The 18,852-nt window shown below is 36.9% G+C and overlaps 1 protein-coding gene across 2 annotated transcripts in view; it reads left to right on the forward strand.

Moving 5' to 3' along the window:
- BRIZ2 (zinc finger (C3HC4-type RING finger) family protein) overlaps positions 1–18,852 on the forward strand; it is a 161,544-nt gene that overhangs the window by 52,609 nt on the left and 90,083 nt on the right. For both annotated transcript variants that reach the window (XM_089999109.1, XM_089999100.1), the window contains exon 6: positions 15,879–15,985. In XM_089999109.1, coding sequence (XP_089855235.1) covers positions 15,879–15,985 — 107 coding nt within the window. The remainder of the gene's footprint in view (positions 1–15,878; positions 15,986–18,852) is intronic.

The raw sequence follows: 18,852 nt of genomic DNA on the forward strand, positions 1-18,852 counted from the left end.
CGACAGTAGATAAAATCTTCCCACAAACAGAATATTTTTCCACACAGCAGGGTATCACGTCTGCTGCTTCCATGACAGAAAAACAATAGATATTAACATGCTGCTTTCACAGCACACATGTAAAAAAAAAACACGACACAACAGGGAATCACGACTGCTGATATTCATATTCTGAAATCGAACAACCAAATAAGATCTGAGAAGAACTCGACACCCAGATTTACGACCAACGATAATATGCACACGCCGAAAATAGAAATCACGACAGATCTGAGAAGAACTTGGCACCCAGATTCACGACCAACGATAATATGCGCACGCAGAAAAAAAAATCACGATAGCTGCTGTTCCCAGACATATAAATCACGACAGCCAAAAAAAGATTTCGTTTTTTCAGGGCACCATTAAAAAACTGTCATATCCCGATCTTGATGACACACAAACATCGTGTCCTTTAGATCTGATGACAGATCTGTGTCGTGACCTCAGTCAGACACCAGATCTGTTATCAGATCTATATATAAAAAAAATGAGCACGCCTGTTTTCTGGATCGATCACGTTCCCAAGTGCTCTGATACCATGTAGAAGTTCTGAACAATAACACAGAAACAGAGAGAGAGAGAGAGAGAGAGAGAGAGAGAGAGAGAGAGAGAGAGAGAGAGACGGCAGTAAGAGTGAGAGAACTCGTTAAGGTGGATTAGGGCTAATCTCTATGTTAAATAGAGAGAGGCCAAAGAAAGAAATTACACACAAGTCCCTCATTAAACATTAAATATCAAATAACCTCTCATCTAGGAAAACTTAAACTAAAAACGTCTTAATCTCAACAATTATCGTGAAAGTCATGGTATTCTTCACCAAAGATCTTGTCCCAAAACCCCTCAACAAAATGGATTAGCCAAAAGGAAGCATAGACATATAATAGAGATAACTCGAACATTGCTTGTTTCTCAAAATATCCCAAAAGGTTTTTGGGCTGAAGCGACTTTAGCATCTGTCTATCTGATCAATCGGCTACCTTCTAAAAACTTGAACAATATCTCGCCTTTTGAAAAATTGTATACCAAAGAGCCCGACTATAGTCTATTGAGAATTTTTGGTTGCAAATGTTTCGTTCTTACTGACAAGAACGACAAGCTTTCACCAAAAGCCATTGCCTGCCCTTTTCTTGGATATTCTGAAACCCAAAAAGGGCTTCGTTGTTATGATATTAAGAATGACAAGCTATATGTTTCCAGAAATGTGAGCTTTTTGGAAAATGTTAATGGTTTTGAAAGGAGTGAACCCTTTGAAGAAAACATGGATTACTCTTTTATTTGAAATGTTAGCACATGGTGATGATAGTGATGATGATTTCATTCATAATGACATAAATGATAAAGAAGATCGCTCTTCCCATCCACCTATCTCCTAACATAGAAATAAAGGAGCATTGAGAGATCCTATAACATATACCCATAGAGATAGAAATAGTTTTAGGAGTGCAATTGAAAAATTCAGTAAACCTAGTGGGTCTAATTCAACAAATGATGAAAACCTACGAAGAACTAAGAGAAGTAGAAAGATGCCTTCTAGGTTTATTTCATATGATTCGTTTACTCCTAAACATAGAGCCTGCCTTAGCGCCATTCATTCCTATTTAGAACCCAAAAACTTCGAAGAAGCCAAAAATAATGATGAATGACTGAAAGCAATGGAATGTGAGCTTTCAGCTGTCAACAGGGCAAAAACTTGGGAGTTCCAAGATCTTTCTAAGGGTAAGAAAGCAATAGGGTGTAGATGGGTATTTAAGGTAAAAACTAAGAGCGATGGATATCTTGAGAGATATAAGGCTCGATCAGTTGCAAAGGGATATAGTCAAGAATACGAGATTGACTATTAAGAAACTTTTGCCTCTGTGGCCCGAATGGTCATTGTCCGATGTCTCATTACCATTGCCTCAATCAACAAATGAAACATCTATCAAATGGATGTTAAAAATGCCTTTCTAAATGGTGATCTGAATAAAGAGGTATATATGGATGCTCCACCAGGAATGGAGACTCCCAAAGAGAAAGTGCTTTGTCTTTGAAAAACACTTTATGACTTAAAACAAGCCCCCAAGGCTTGGTATAATAGATTTAACTCCGTAATAATAGATGAAATGTTTGGGGTCATATGAAAGGATGCACCCGAATCTAAGCGCCAAGAAGTTTTACCTGGAGGAGAAGAGGTGGATACGGCGGCACCGGAAATAGCTCCCTTTAGACGAGGTTGAAGAGCCTCCACAATTTGATTGAGAGATAGAGCTTCTTTTGAAGATTCCTCTTTGGATGGTTGAGATGTAGTTGCCATTGCTAGAAGTTTCTTCCATTTTGGGCAAACCGGTTTGATATGACCCGGTTCTTTGCAAAAGTGACACGAGATTTTGCTATAATCTCTTCTTCCTCCTTGATTTTGATTCTTAAAATGAGGAGGTCTATATGTTCTTAAATTGTTACCGGGTCTAGAAACGACATTAACACCATCACATTCTTCTTGATTTGTGGACATTGCAAGCACACTAGGATTTAGCTTGCTAATGCCCATACGGGTTTCCTCTCCACTTAATTTAGTTAAGACATCTTCAAGAGAAGGAGAGGTAAAAGAGGATAGGAGAGAAGATCTTATTTGCTCAAACTCGGGCCTTAGCCCATTCAAAAAATTGAAGAATCGGTCTTCTTCTAATTGCTTATGACGAAGCTCTATGGCTTCTCCACTCCACTTGGGTTCAAGCATGGCAAGCTCATCCCAAATTGAAGAGAGTTCCGCAAAATACTCTCTTATAGACATATCATCTTGAACAAGAGTTAACGCTCTCTTTTGAAGATAATACTTATGGGACAAGTCCCTAGAAGTATACATCTTCTCAAGATACTCCCACGCTTGAGAAGCTTTTTTAAACTTTATAATGTTGACATTAATCCTTGTCTCAACGGAAGAGAAAATCCAAGACAAGATCTTAAAATTCTTCATTTCCCATTGCTCATATTTCCTACTATATTCCTCAAGAGCATTAGTTCTTTCATCTCCCTCAAGGATTTTGATTTCTCCTTCTTTAACCAAAGTAATTTTAGGCTCGGGTTCCGGAATCGAGCCTTGAATGTAACCCCAAAGCCCTTTCCCTTTGATGTGAGCTTCCATATTTTCGGCCCACACATGATAATTTGAGCCATTTAGCTTGAAACCAAGAGAAAAATGGGAGTCTTTCTCACCCATTAGAGAGGAAAGAAGAAAGAAAAGAATACGTACCACAATAAGATTTTAAATCTTTTTTGTTGTAGTAATCTTCTAAAATATTGAATGAAGAAGAGCCTCCACTCCAATCACCAAAAAGTTGAAGGCACGTTTTTCGAGACACTTGATATTGAGAAGAATCACACCAATTTCTTTCTCCAAACAACCTTGCTCTGATACCATGTGAAAATCTCTACAAAAAGAGATTGTGTGTAACACCATAATACAAGAAATACAAAGAGTGCACAAAGGCACAAAGGAGAACACTCACAAGTGCACGAAGGCACGGATACACATGCACAACAACATGAAACAAAATGAACTTCAATTCATAAGTTCCCAAGAGGGGCTTTACAATATTGCATATGCACTCACAAAAAAGAATGTGTTTACAAGGGCCACTAAGGCCTATTTATAATGCAAAAAGAAGCCACAGGTGCAGCTCAATATGACTGTTGGAGCTGCACCCAACGATCACATTTGTGACTGTTGGGGCAGCTCCAACGGCTATATGGAGCTGTCCCTTTCACAACAGTCAAAAAGAAAAAAAAGTGTAAAAAGCAAAAGTAAATAAAAAAGAAAAAGTAAAAATGTTAGCTCATTAGGGTGGCTGACACCTATTGAGTAAAAGGACTGAAATACCCCTGATGGGTATTTCAGTTTACAGTTAAAAGAGACATAATATTTTAACAATATGGATGCTCCACCAGGAATGGAGACTCCCAAAGAGAAAGTGCTTTGTCTTCGAAAAACACTTTATGACTTAAAACAAGCCCCCAAGGCTTGGTATAATAGATTTAACTCCGTAATGTTAGAAAATGATTTTTCTTCCTGTTTTACTGGCACTGCCTTATTTGTTAGAAAAACCAATGCAGGGATTGTCATTCTGCTCTTATATGTGGATGATATGCTTATAACCGGAAGTGATTCTAAAGGGGTTAAAAGCATAAAATCAATTTTGAAGGATAGGTTTGAAATGTCTGATTTGGGATTTCTAACTTATTTTTTTAGGTATTAAAGTAGCATACTCTCATAGAGGGTATTTTTTATCTCAAACTAAGCTTGCCTCTAATTTTATTGACCGGTCAGGTATTACAGATGATAAGGTTTGTGAAACTTCTGTTATAGTAGGAGACAAAATGAAGATTGATGATGCTATTCCTCTCTCCGATCCTACCCCCTATAGACAACTTGTGGGACCTTTGATGTATCTGAGTATTACTAGACCATATATCTCTCATGCAGTTCATACTGCAAGTCAGTTTCAACATGCACAAACATCAGTTCACATGAGTGCCATATTGCGGATTGTGAGATACATAAAAGGCACACTAAACAAGGGAGTATTCTTATCCTCTTCTTCTGAATTAAAATTAATTGCTTATACTCACTCTGACTAGGGATGTGACCCAAATAACCGTCACTCCACCACTAGTTTTTGTGTGTTTTTAGGAGACTCGCTGATTTCATGGAGATGTAAGAAGCAACAAAAAATGTCTCTATCCTCAACAAGAGTTGAATATCGTGCCATGGCGACTACTACCATGGAAATTGTATGAATTCATCAACTATTAGAAGACATGCAGATCTCAATAGAAGGGCCCACCAAGCTATGTTGTGATAACAAAAATGCAATATACATTGCCAAAAATCATACTTTTCATGAGCGGACTAAACACATTGAGATGAACTGTCACTATGTTTGGGAAGCATATCTGAAAGGAGTTATAAATCTTCCATATGTAACTTCAGAATATCAGTTGGCAGATTTCTTCACCAAAGCTTTGTGTGCTCTGCGGTTCAATTTCCTCCTTGACAAACTTTCGGTCATCTTGCTCTAAGTTTGAGGGGGTGTGTTAGATTATAATTTATAAGACAATGTATTTTCTATATATATTTTATATATATAAAAGAAGATACATATACATATATATATATATATATATTTCATATATATGTACATGTATCCCTCTACTTGTATATATAAAATATATATTTCTTTCTTGTATTGGCTGTAGGGGTATTTTAGTCATTTTTACATTTTACGCATATTCATGTTTTTAAATATGATTGTAATTCCTCCTTTTTATTTTTTCTTATTTTTGTAATTTTTTTCATTTCTTATTTTTGTTTTTTTTATATAATGTTTTTGTACACCGTCAGTGGCTGACTGTGTACAGTGTACAACAATCAGCCACTGACTGTGTACACAGTTTAAAAAGATAGACGTTGGGCTGATTCCCAACGTCTCTAATAAGAGCCGTTGGGAATAGCCCAACGTCTTTTAAGTATGCTTATAAATAAGGGCTATGTGAGCCCATTGTATGCATGTATTACAGTAAGGAGTTGTCTCCTTAAGCTTATAAACACTGTGCATTTATTGCACTTTCTTTGGTGTAAAGCTTATAAACACTGTGCATTTATTGCACTTCTTTTGTGGTGTAAAGCTTATAAACAATGTATATTTATTTTGTGTATTGAGTATTTGAAGTATCAAGTTATTTGCAAGGATTCTTCACAATTATATATATATATATATATATATATATATATATATATGTACATAGGAAATACATTTTAACAGGGAGTTGGATCCTCAAGGGGCACTCCACCATCCAACCTCAGTTTGAAATTTATAACTTCTGGTGTATCAACAATTTTTTATCAATTATTCCAAACCTTCTAATGATTTCAACAAACAAACTTACCCGCGACAAGATAAATCCCCTTGGCGAAAAACAACTTCAATACCTAAAAAATATCTCTGATATCCAAGGTCAATCATATCAAAATGATCTTTAAGAATATTCTTAATCTCACCGATTCCTTTCTTGTCAGTACCTGTAATAATCATGTCATCAACATATAACAACAATATAACAATTTCATTAACAATTTTTTTAACGAAAAGCGCACTATCAGAATAACAGGATTTATAACCAAGATTCAACATTACACTACTGAATTTATCATACCATGCTTTGGGGGCTTGTTTAAGCCCATATAAAGCTTTCTTCAGTCGAAGAACCTTTCTTTGCTCAATTTCAAAGTCAGGAGGGGGTTCAATGTACACTTTCTCATTAGGATTACCAATTAGAAATGCATTTTGACATCAAGTTGGTATATATGCCACTTTCTAATTGAGGTTAAAGCCGTAAGGGTTCTAACAGTAGTCATAGGAGCTATTGAGGCAAATGTCTTCTCATAATCTATGCCATATTTCTGAGAATATCCCTTAGCTACTAAACTAGCCTTATATCTTTCTAACGATCCATCTGCTTTGGTTTTAACCTTGTAGACCCATCTATAACCTATAGACTTTTTTTTCTTCAGGTAAAGATGCAACTTCCCATGTTTTGGACTTTTCTAGTGCTTCTAATTCTAATTTCATGTCTTCTATCCATTTAGGAATATATTTGGCTTCAAAATATTTTGATGGTTCATAAAAGGATAGAATGGACATGAGAGAGACTCTATATCTAGGAGAAAAAGAATCATAAGAAACAAATATTTAAGGATGTTTGGGGATTCTACCAGGTCTTCTAAAACTACTTTCTATATTTTGGTTTTGTAAGAATCTATAAGTGCACATGAAGGATTTTTACTGGTTCTTCAGGAATAGGTTTGAGCATAATGGTGACTATCCTTAGGAAATCCATTATCATGATCATCTATATTAACTACTTCATTTGTACTTTCTTTAGGCAAAAAATCAAATAAAAATGAATATTCAGATTCATTAATTTTCTGAAATTGCAATCCATTTTCATTTTCAATAAAATTCACATTTCTTGAAATATGAAGTTTATCATTCTTAGGATCATAACACCTGTATCCTTTTTTATTATTGGCATACCCAAGAGATACACATTCAATGGCCTTTTGGGAAAGTTTCTCTTTTGTCATTGAGTACAAAACATTTGTATCCAAAAACTTCTAGTCTTTTAAAATCATAGGTAACTTGATAAAGTCTTTCAACAGGAGATATATTTTTCAATGATGATGAGGGCATTTTGTTGATAAGATAAACAACGACCAAAGCAGCCTCAACCCAAAAATTTTTAAGAACATTTTTAGAAATCAAAAGGGTTCTTGTAGTTTCAATGATATGTCTATGTTTTCGTTCAACTAAACCATTTTGAGATGTATTTTGGTAGGATCTTTAATGGGTAATACTATTTTCTTTTAAATAGTTTTCAAAATCATTGGTTAAAAATTTCCCTTCGGAGTCTGAACGAAATATCCCAATATTTGATTTAAATTGATTTTACACAATATTATGGAATTCTCTAAAGTAAGATAAAACCTCAAACTTCTGTCTAAGAAAATATATCCGGATATATCTAGAATAGTCATCAACAAACACTATATAATAGAAAAATCCTCCTTTAGACATGATCGAAGCCGGTCCTCATACATCTGAATACACTAATTGGAAAACTTTAGTTGGAACAAAATTTCTAGATTCAAAAGGTAATTTCTTCATTTTACCCATAATACATTCATTACAAACAAAATTTTCGGTACAAGAGTCTTTTAAAAAAAGGAAAAAATGACATTTTAATTACATTTGAGTGACCCAATCTTTCATGCCATAAAACAATGCCTTTTTCCTTGACAAAATTACAAAAAGATTCTTTGGGCATTTACAAAGAGTCCATGTAGTAGAGATCACCTCTCCTATGACCTTCCCCAATGGGCTTCTTCTTTAGAGGCAAAAACTCATGATTACAATGTGATGCATGGTTTAGATCATATGCAAGATGCTTTTTCTAGGTATACTTGGATTTATTATTTTAGACACAGGTAAGAAGCTTTTTAATTTTTTTTTCATGCTATAATAAAAAATCAATTTAATTCTAACATATCTATTTTTTGAATTGATTAAGGGGGAGAGTATGTTTCTAGTGATTTAAAAAATTATCTTGATTTAAAAGGTATTTCTCATCAAGGGCCTTGTCCTAATACACCTCAACAAAATAGTTTAGCAAAATGCGAATATAGGCACATTATCGAAAGTACTAGAACCCTTTTGATGATTTCAAACAATATTCCAAAATATTTGTGGGTTGAGGCTGATATCACAAGTGTTTATCTCATAAACTGAATGTCATCCTCTACTTTAAAAAACATCACCCTATTGAAAAACTTTGTAGTGTTCAACCAAACTATAGTAGGTTAAACGTTTTTTGTTGCAAATGTTTTGTTTTAAATGAAAGAAGAGACAAACTCTCACCAAAAGCCATTTTTTGTGAGCTCTCCTTCCTTCTGATATGAACATGTGTCTTGACTTTTTCACATGTGAGGAGGACACATCAGTTGCCACATCACTCTCCTGGGTCCCATCTATGTTTGAACGACCCTCATTGCCCGCAGGGAAAGGCGTGTGGGTCCTGGAGCTCGGATCTGTACTATCTTCTGAAATTCAGGTCGTAACAGACCACTACGCTCCACACCACTTTTCCCCTAAAGTAGAGACCACAACCCTATGATTTTTTGAGCATCCAGGTTCAAACATGAGGTTTTGATCGTCCACATGCATTGGTACGATTTCACGGTTGCTCAATCTCGGTTTCATACCCATTGTTGAACTCCCAAACTAAATCGAGTCTCAGTGAAGGAGTTGGGGGCATGACTTTGTGAGTGCATGCGTTGGTGAGGAGCATGCAACTGAGCTCGTAATGGCGATAGAGGTGCACTTTTAGGGAACTATCAAGATGTTGCGATTGCATGAAAACAACCAAAATCAATTGGCAACATTCACATCCTTCATGGTGACCCTACTGGTCAGTCGCCTCAGGTGAGAACTCTTCCACCTGTTCGGCTGTGTTGTTCACCAACTGCACTGCGTTATCGACTCTAGGTGTGAGTTGTATCTTGTCACTGCTTGTCTTACTAGGTTGATAATGAGCACGGACAAGGAGAGGCTCAACCTGTGCCTCAAGATCTACACAGCCCTTTGCGAGGCTCCTATGGTTCTCTGTTGTGCACTGGGTCATATCCTTGCCGCGTTCAGGGATGCACTTGATCGATAGAGAGCTTGGCTCCTCTACTACGCATAACAATGCTTCGTCAATGGGCACAGGGGCATCCTGATCTGCAGACACGGTACTGTGAGAATTTTGGATGTTGTCCTTAGGGTGGTAGCCATGTGATGTGGGCGGGTGGAGCTGCCAGCCTGGCTGGACCTGCACCTGGTCCATGGTGCGTTGGGGCATTAGCGACGACGACGTCAAGAAAGGAATCACCTTTGATAGGTTTTTTGCCGGTGGGATAGTCGACTCCTGAACACATTGATATAGGGACCAAGGCCTCCAAACGCTGCAGCAACAGGTGGCCTATGGTGGAGCTGCGTGTGCTAGAATTGTGGACACACAATATGCTTATTTCGCGTTGTTCATGCATATATACCCAGTCATTGCATCAGTTGATTCCTGCAAGGGTACTGTGCCATAGGAAGGAGTGCGAAGATCTGCGATCACTCACCTTCATTTAGATTTGTATCATTCGAACACACACACATATGCGATTTAAAACTCATTTAAGGGATTTCTTCTCACAATTTTCACTACAAGCATTCTAAGGACTGACGATGTCATGTATGTACCATTCATCGACATTCTTGGCTCCTATTGCATCACAGTCTTTCACACATCGCAAGAATCTTGCTACAAGTACTTCCAACTCCAAACACATCTTTAAATTTGGACCACAGTTTGTTGTGTGTATTCAGTATGCAATTGCAGTTAGATTCGTGTGCGATTTTAACAGCATATCAACCGTCGTATTCGGGGTTGCGACACGCTTTGGCGACACCCTGCTTTGATGCCACTTATTGCAGTTGCTACCCGCAACCCCAAGACTTATGTCGCAGTACATCTCAGTGGTTTGGGAGTTGCATGGAAAATAGAGTCCAACGACTAAATTGGGTAGGTCAAAACTAGGTCTGATATGTGAATCAGGAAGGGATTCTGGTCCAATCTAAAAGGTACTAGTCCAGGGCATCTAGAGGGACCTAAGGACGTGTGTTGGGGTCTGATATAGGTGTTAGGGGTTAGAGAGGTCAGGCTGGATCGTTGTGGAGGTTGATGAGGTCAAACAGGTGAAACTGCACGTTCTGCAGAATCGGGAGGGTGTGGTTTTGGTACTTCGGGTCCCGAACGTGGGTAGTGTCTTATTTAAGGTTGGGATCAATTCCAGTTGTGTAGCAGGTCTAGGGAGATCTTAAAGGGGTCTACACGTTCAAGTATGGTAAGGGTATGTGCAAGATATTAGAAAAGGCAAAACAACCCGCAGAGCAAGACTGCATTGCTCCTTCAGGTGCGGCCTTAGTCTAGACGTTCTAGGGGGATTTAGGAAATATTAGAGACTGGTCTTAAGGTATGATAAGGGTTCAGGGAGTGTATAAATACCTGAGATAAATCTGGGAGGATGATTGATCAATAGAACCACAACTGACAAGGCTCTAATGTTAGCTTTTGTAGGTAAGAAGGTATTTTGTGTTTCACCGTGGGGTGCACCTGTTCTATTTGTGAAGAAGAAGGATAGATCGATGCGCCTGAGCATCGACTACAAGATGCTGAATAAGGTGACCATAAAGAGCAAATACCCCCTTCCACTCATGGATGACTTATTTGATTAGCTGAAAGATGCTAAGTTGATTGTGCTCATAAAAGTTTTTGGAATTAATCTTTTAATTCATTGGATAAATCCTGATTTAGTGTGAATTATAACAAAATTTATTAATTGTGTTTAAGGTATTTTCAAAGATCGACCTTCGATCTGGCTATTACCAATTAAGAATCAAGGAGTCAGATGTACAAAAGACGACCTTTCGGACTCGTTACGGTCACTACGAGTTCTTAGTGATGCCATTCAGTTTGACCAATGCACCAACGACCTTTATGGACTTAATGAACCAGATATTTCGGCCCCTCTTAGACCTCTTTGTGATTGTTTTTATTGATGACATCTTGATTTATTTAGAGAGTGAGGAGTATTGAACCCACCTTCAGATGGTTTTGAAAATTCTTTGAGAGCACCAGTTATACGCCAAATTCTCGAAATGTGAATTTTGGCTAGGAGCAAGTGATTTTTTTGGGTCACGTGATCCCAAAGGATGGAATATTGGTGGATCCGGTTAAGGTAAGCAAATTTTTAACAAGTTTTTATAATTTTTGAAATCTTGGAAATGTACATTAGATTTTAGTAAAAGAATTGCCATTTAGGTGGAAGGGGTATTAAAGTTGAAAGCATCCGAAGAATGTCACAGACATTCTTATGAAGAGAATAAAAAGGACTTAGATGTTATGATGCTCAAAATAATAAATTATTTGTCTCGAAATGTTTATTTTGTTGAAAAGGAAAGATATTTTGACTCTAGTATGCTTAAGAAAGATACTGAATATTCATTTTTTTGGATTTTTTGCCTAAAGAAAATGTTGATAATGATATTGATGTGCTTGATCAAATAGAGAATGTCACCAATTTCGAACCTCCAGTAAATGTCAATAACGACCATAATGACAATGTTATTTTTGAAGGTAAACCACCTATCCTCACTTATTCTAGAAGAACCATTAAGAACCAACCTAGTGCTTTAGAAAGATCTACTCTTAGAACAAGATAAATCTTCCAACCTTAGATCTACTAGCATTTCGTGAACTCCCGATAAATTTATATCCTATGAGTCTTTTTCTCCTCGATATAGGACATGTTTATTCCACATATATTCCTACTTTGAACCCGAGGCTTATATTCAAACTAAAGATCTTTCGAAGTGGGTTAAAGCCATTAAGATTGAGCTCGGAGCCTTAGAAAGATTTAAGACTTGGGACATTTTGAAATTACCAAATGGGAAAAAGCCAATAGGATGTAAATGGGCATATAAAGTCAAAACCAAAAGTGATGGGACATTAAAAAGACACAAAGCCAAATTAGTTACTAGGGGATATGCTTAAGAATACAAAATAGGCTATGATGAAACCTTTGCCCTCGTAGAAGAATGACCATTATTAGGACTCATAGTTATGGCTTCCATTAGAGATTGGCCTATATATCAAATGGATGTGATTTTTTTTATTGGAGATTTGAAAGAAAAGGTCTATATTGATCCACCTCTAGGTCTTGAGGTTCCACCTGGTTATATTCTCTATTTAAAGAAGGCTTTGTATGATTTAAAACCTGCTCCTGAAGCCTGGTATGATAGATTCAGTATTGTCATGTTAGATCTTGGATATAGATTGTGCTATACTGATAATGGTTTATTTGTTAAGACATCTGATACAGTTATCGACTTTCTACTTTTGCATGTAGATGACATGATCATCATTGGTGGAGACAAACAAAGAGTTTGTTATATTAAAAGTGTTTTTAAAAATAATTTTGAAATGACTAACCTTGGATTTCTTACATCTTTTCTTGGTATTGAGGTTGCATATTCACCTCGTGGGTATTTATTGACCCAAACTAAATTTGCAACTGAGATAGTTTGGAATTACTGGCGAGAAAAGGGTCGACACTCTAGAAGTGTCTAATGCAAAATGAAAATTGATTATGGAATGCCTCTAGAGGATCCCACACCATACCGACAGATGATTGGAGCTCTCATATACTTATCTATCACCCGATCTCATGCAGTCCATACCTTAAGTCAATTTCAACACTCACTAACTACTGTGCATATGAGTCTTGTTATGATAATAATTAGATACATTCAAAAAACTGCTTCTAAAGGCCTTTTTTTATCGTCTTCATCTTCTCTTGATTTAATTGCGTACTCTGATTCAGATTGGGGAGGCGATCCTAATGATCGTCGCTCAACTACTAGTTTTTTGTATTTTTAGGTGACTCACTTGTATCATTGAAGTGCAAAAAGCAACAAAAAGTTTATCTTTCATCAATAGAAGCTGAGTACCAAGCCATGACCACCGCCACATCTGAAGTTGTATGGTTGAGACGACAGTTCGAAGATATGGGGGTACATCTCATGAAGTATTCAAAGCTTTGCTGTAACAATAAGAACATAATTTACATTGTTGGCAACCATACATTTCATGAGAGTACTAAGCACATTGAGATGGATTACCAAGTGCTAGAAGAGTACTTGAAGAGGATCATATCATTGTCTTACGTAACATTTCCATTGGTGGACTTCTTCACCAAGGCACTTCTCTTAGATTCTGTTTTCTCCTTGACAAACTTTCGGTGATCTCACTGTAAGTTTGAGGGGGAGTGTTAATGTTAAGAGGTCTACTTGTGTACATATATGTACATGAATATGTATACACACATATGTATATGATTACATATATATATATATATATATATATATATATATATATATATATATATATATATATGTATTTTGTATTTAGTATATATATTTATTTTTCTGTTTATAGAATATATTTAGGATTTATTTTTGTATTTTTGTTTTGACCATGGGCAAATTGGTCTTTTTGATCAACTAGCCGTTGGGGCCTCCCAACAGCTACATTGGGAGCCCTCCAACCGCTAGTAGGTCCATGTCTTCTCTAGCTCTCTTGTATATACATGGGACATTTGGTTCCCATTCAAATATGCATATGTTATGCATTTTATATCAATAAAGTTATTTATTTTATATAGAGTTTGTGCCTCTTGAGCGCCCCCCTTTTGTGGGTTGTATTGTGTTCTTTCCCTAGTAGGCATTGCTTTTGATTCTTGTTGATCTCATTTTAGATGAAACCGTCTAATATAGTAAACAAACCATGCTAAACACATTTGTAAAGGATCAATAAGGGGTATTAGGGAGCCAAAAATTAGTTGTATTATAACATTTAAAAATTGACAAAAAGTATTTTGGGTTGAATGTCATCTAAATTCTTCAGTTTTTTTTAGGAAAAATACCCATGTCACATAACATTTTGCAAAATGACAAGGTGAGTTGTGGTTTTATTGTTATTTACTAAATTAGTTGTGGTCTTAATGTAATTTAGTAGAGAGGAAAGCTACTTTTTGGAATCCTATGAGAGAGAGAGAGAGAGAGAGAGAGAGAGAGAGAGAGAGAGAGAGAGATCGGATCACCAACATGGGGACTTAAGATTTGATTAGGAGTATAACCAGGTTGGATTTGGTTCAGGTTCAGATTGGGTTTAAAAGTTAAATCTGACCCAATGCCATTTGATTCAAGTCTGGTTTGGGTTTGGTTATGGCTAAAGTTGAAGACCCATATAGGTTAATGGTTTGGGTGCAAATTGGATCAGGTCCAAATGTTTGGGTCTTAAGTAGACCCCATTCTTTAATCGGGTCTAACATCTAGACTCAGACCTGTCCCAATTTGGCTGAAGTCTGGGTTCAGGTTTGGGTATGGATGAAACACATATGGATTAACGGCTTCAAGAAAAAAAATGGGTCAGTTCTAAATGAGTTGGGTCTTCATTTGGTTCATATTTGAGTTAGGTCTAAATATTGCTAAGGTTGTTGGCTTGTATGGGTTGAACGATTTAGGTCTTAGGTTGAGTATAAATGGGTGGGTTTGTTTTAAAACAACTTCTATTAGGATTTTTAACTTTTTTAGAGTTAATAAAGTTATCATAAAAGCGACCTATTGGGTTGATCACAATTAATTTTAAATTTCTCCTTATTGGTGTACATTAGGTTTGGGTTAGAATTGGTTTGAGTGTCAGGTTCAATACAGGTAGGGGTATATATTTTATATAACTGTTTGGGTCAGGTATGAAAACAGGTTGGGTATGAAATGATTTTGGGTACATATGGGGTTCAGGTTTGGGTATAAATTACATGGAACCATTAGGGTCTGGTATAAACTCAGTATCAGGACTAATCAGTTTCGGGTTTATATTTTTCACACCTAGAGCCCATGCATTTTTGAAATGGCTTTGGATTTTATACCCAATTCAAACCTGTGCGTCTATCATCTCTTGCTCGAATTGTAGTACAAAGTTCTCAAGAATCGAATTAGACTTGATTTATAAATGGAAGGTATCAATGAACAATGAAATGGTTACACACTCTTTCAAGGATGGCTACTTCTAGGCAAACCTCTTGGCTGTCTCTGCACCCCTACCTCTGAACCAAGGAAATTGTGTCGGTTTGGGTATACCTGACCTGGTTACACCCCTAGATTTGGTTGCCCCCACCCTCTCTCTCTCTCTCTCTCTCTATATATATATATATATATATATATATATATATATATATAGAGAGAGAGAGAGAGAGAGAGAGAGAGAGAGAGAGAGAGAGAGAGAGAGAGAGAGAGAGAGAGAGAGCACTATGTGCTGATCCATTAGGGGTGTGTGGGTTGACTTGGATGGTTCAGTTGGTTAACCGACCAGATTTGAACTAGGCACAAAAGCATGTAACAGATTTGATACATAGTTTTGTTGTCCTCATGTTGCCTTTACAACATTGAGATATTTTGTGATGATTTAAGTGTTTTATTTATTTTTCAACACAGCACATGTTGCCTCTAATCATTTAACCGGAGCGGTGAAGGAGTTGCTTGGTGTTGATAAATGCTCGTTTAATTTGTCATATTTTTATGTTTGTATTCAAAGATCATCCAATAGGTCGTAACAGTTAAAATGTGTGGAGTTGTGAAATGGGTTTATTATTTCAGGTCTGCAGATATTGCCAGCAGCAGCCTGAAAAGTCAACATGTTCTATTTGTGAAACATCTGAAAACTTATGGATGTGTGTTGTCTGTGGCTTTGTTGGGTGTGGAAGGTAACTGAGTATTTTCCTTTTCTTGGCCAGAAAGATTTCAGTAATTTTTAACGCTTGATTATGATAGTCTGTTTTTTTAAACTTTTCATTTAATTTAGGAGCCATTTGAATGATGGCCTAAAATTTATTTTAGACTTAAAATAGTTAAAAGGTGTGTGCCTGGAATTATGGTAAAAAAAGTTCTAATGAGGGTCAAAATCATTTTTGATTTTTTTTTCAAAAACCCAAAATTTCTAAGTTTTGATTATTGAGCTACCTATAGTTGCTAGAGTAGGAATTGAGATACGAAACAGTACGAGAATGAGAATCGGAAAAAAGGCGTTTCAAATTCTAGAGGATTCGGGAAACAAGAAAGCAAGTAGGAAGCGATATCGGAAATCGTTTAGGAAGCGATATGTAAAATTGTATAAGCATAAGAATCGGGATTCTTAAAAGAATCAAGATTCCTAAGGATTCATGATTTCTTGACATAGACATTGTGGTTCTTAAGGGAACCAAGATTCCTAGTCATGGGAATTGGGATTCCCATATTATGTCGAAAATTTGGCTAAGTCTGGGAGAAAAATCGGTTGTGCCTCGATTTTAGACCGATATTTTTGAGTTTGGGCTCGACCCAGGTCTCATCGACAAGGTCGAGGCGGGCCAATCGAAGGGTAAGGAAGTTGTATTTTCGTCTTTTAAATGCAAGCTAAATTTAGGTTATTTTCAGGCGAAATTCAGAATTCGATATTCATGTAATATGTCGTTGGATGCGTCTCGGAATTCTGAGCAAAACGATATTTTACTTTTTCGAATTTGAGTTTCGGTTGGCTTGGAAATCACATTTTTTCAAAAATTGAGCAGTTTGTCGAACTGGATCCGAAGTGGATCGGATTGGATCCAATGCATATGATCCAAATTATCATGAATTTGGATCTTATTTAAGACCCATTTCAATCTGGATTTAATCAAGATCTTGATCCAATTTTGTTTTGGGTATGGGTTTGGATTCAGATTCGGACCAAAATCCATGTCCAATAAAAATATAGTTGTAAATTCAGTTTAAAGCTTTAAATTATAGCTAACTGGAGTTAGAAAGACTTCTAAGGTAATTAAACCAACTTTGAAAATTCAAAATTATTTAATTAATTATTAAATAATTAATAATTTTTGAATTAAATTATATTAATTCCGAAAATTTGATTTAGGGCTGATTAGGACTTCTTAAAAAAGTCCTCATACTTACCTAAGAAGACTCAAGAAGGATTAAAAGGATTTTAGAAATTTGGAAAGTTTTGAAAAAAAAACTCAACAAGAGGAATTTTGAAAATTTTGGAAACAAGAGAGAGAGTTTCAAATTTTTAGAAACTCTCCTTCTCAAGCCCTTTTAGAGAGGGATGGAGAAAGGGGGGGGGGCGTCATCCCCTCTCACTCTCTTTATATAAAAAAAAGAGGGGAAAGGAAAGAAAGAAATGAGAAAGAGAGGAAGGAAGAGAGGAAAAGAGAGGACGAAGGAGGAGGAAGGAGGAAGAAGGAGGAGCCCTCTTCTCCAGCTCATCCGATCTTTTCCACCATTGTTTCTCATTTTTCTTTCAATTTTCGCAAAGCTACGGGTCTCCTCTTTTGAATATAAGTGAGAAATCAAGTGCCAGTTCGATTTTATGCAATATCTTGGATGAAAATCCATGGGAAAACGTCTATATGGTTGATTTCTCAAAAAACGCATGGAGGGATGATCCATGGATCTTCCTCCATGGCTGAATTCTTGTTTTTCTTTCATCTTTTTCATGAAAAAAAGTTCTGTACATGTTATAACAGAATTTTTATTGATGTAGGAGGGGTTCTTTTAGAACCCTCTTTGATGGATATCGATTCCTATGGATGGATTATGATATGGATTGGATAGATGCATGAAAATATATGTTGGAATCATATTGTATGCATGTATTTTCCAGAAAAAGTGTGTGCAATGGTGTGCTTATTGAAAAATGAATATGCATGCATTGTTGAGTAAGTATTCACAAGTAAGCTTAATGTTCATGTTATATTTCTGAAGATGCCCATGCTCCAAATTGTTTTGTAAGCATATGCGGATGTGATCATGCTTTATCATGTATAGCTAAGCTATGAATCTTGTTGATACATGACTTTGCAAGTCTGATTATGTTTTCAATATGTTTTTATTCATGAGCTATGCATTGTCCATACATGTTTTGAAGAAAAGAAATTTTTATTTTTGCTGGGTAGTGCAGGAGACTTTTTTTTGGTCTCACAGTCTGGCCAAACAGACCAGCCAAGCATGGCTTGGTTGGACAGGTCTGGCCAGACCTGTCAATGTTTTAACAGGTCTGCCAGGCTCGGCTGGACTGAGTCCAGCCGACCTGGTGGGGCCTGCCGAGCCACAGGGCTCAGTCGAGTGACTCGGCTGAGCCGGCCCAGGTTCAACAGCAAAAGAAAAGAAAAGAAAAGAAAAGAGGGGGATTTTAAAAATAAAATTTCTTTTAAAAGCTTGTTTTTTTAAAGCTTGTGGGGCTGTCAGCCATGCCTTGATAGCACACACACAGGCTCGGGCTGGTTTGTCAGGCCCAACTGATAGGGCCGGCTGGGCTGGCTCGGCTAGCCCGGGATGGCAGGGATCTGCCAGGCCCAGTCCGGCCCTTGGGCAGGACTTGGAACACGCTTGTCAGTCCACTACCAGGCCCATCCCGGGGTTGACTAGACCTGACCCAGCCGGCTGGGTCGGCTGGGTGTAATTTCTTAAAAAAAACAGCATACAGTGCATACATGTGAACTTCCAGAGTTTTTGTGAATGTACTTGTCACATGTTAGGATCGAAATTGTTCTTAGGCACTGGCTGATTATGACATCCTTATGCAAAGTATTATTTC

The sequence above is a fragment of the Nuphar pumila genome, chromosome 1 (genome assembly GCF_984573655.1).
Source record: "Nuphar pumila chromosome 1, dmNupPumi1.hap1.1, whole genome shotgun sequence".
NCBI lineage: Eukaryota > Viridiplantae > Streptophyta > Magnoliopsida > Nymphaeales > Nymphaeaceae > Nuphar > Nuphar pumila.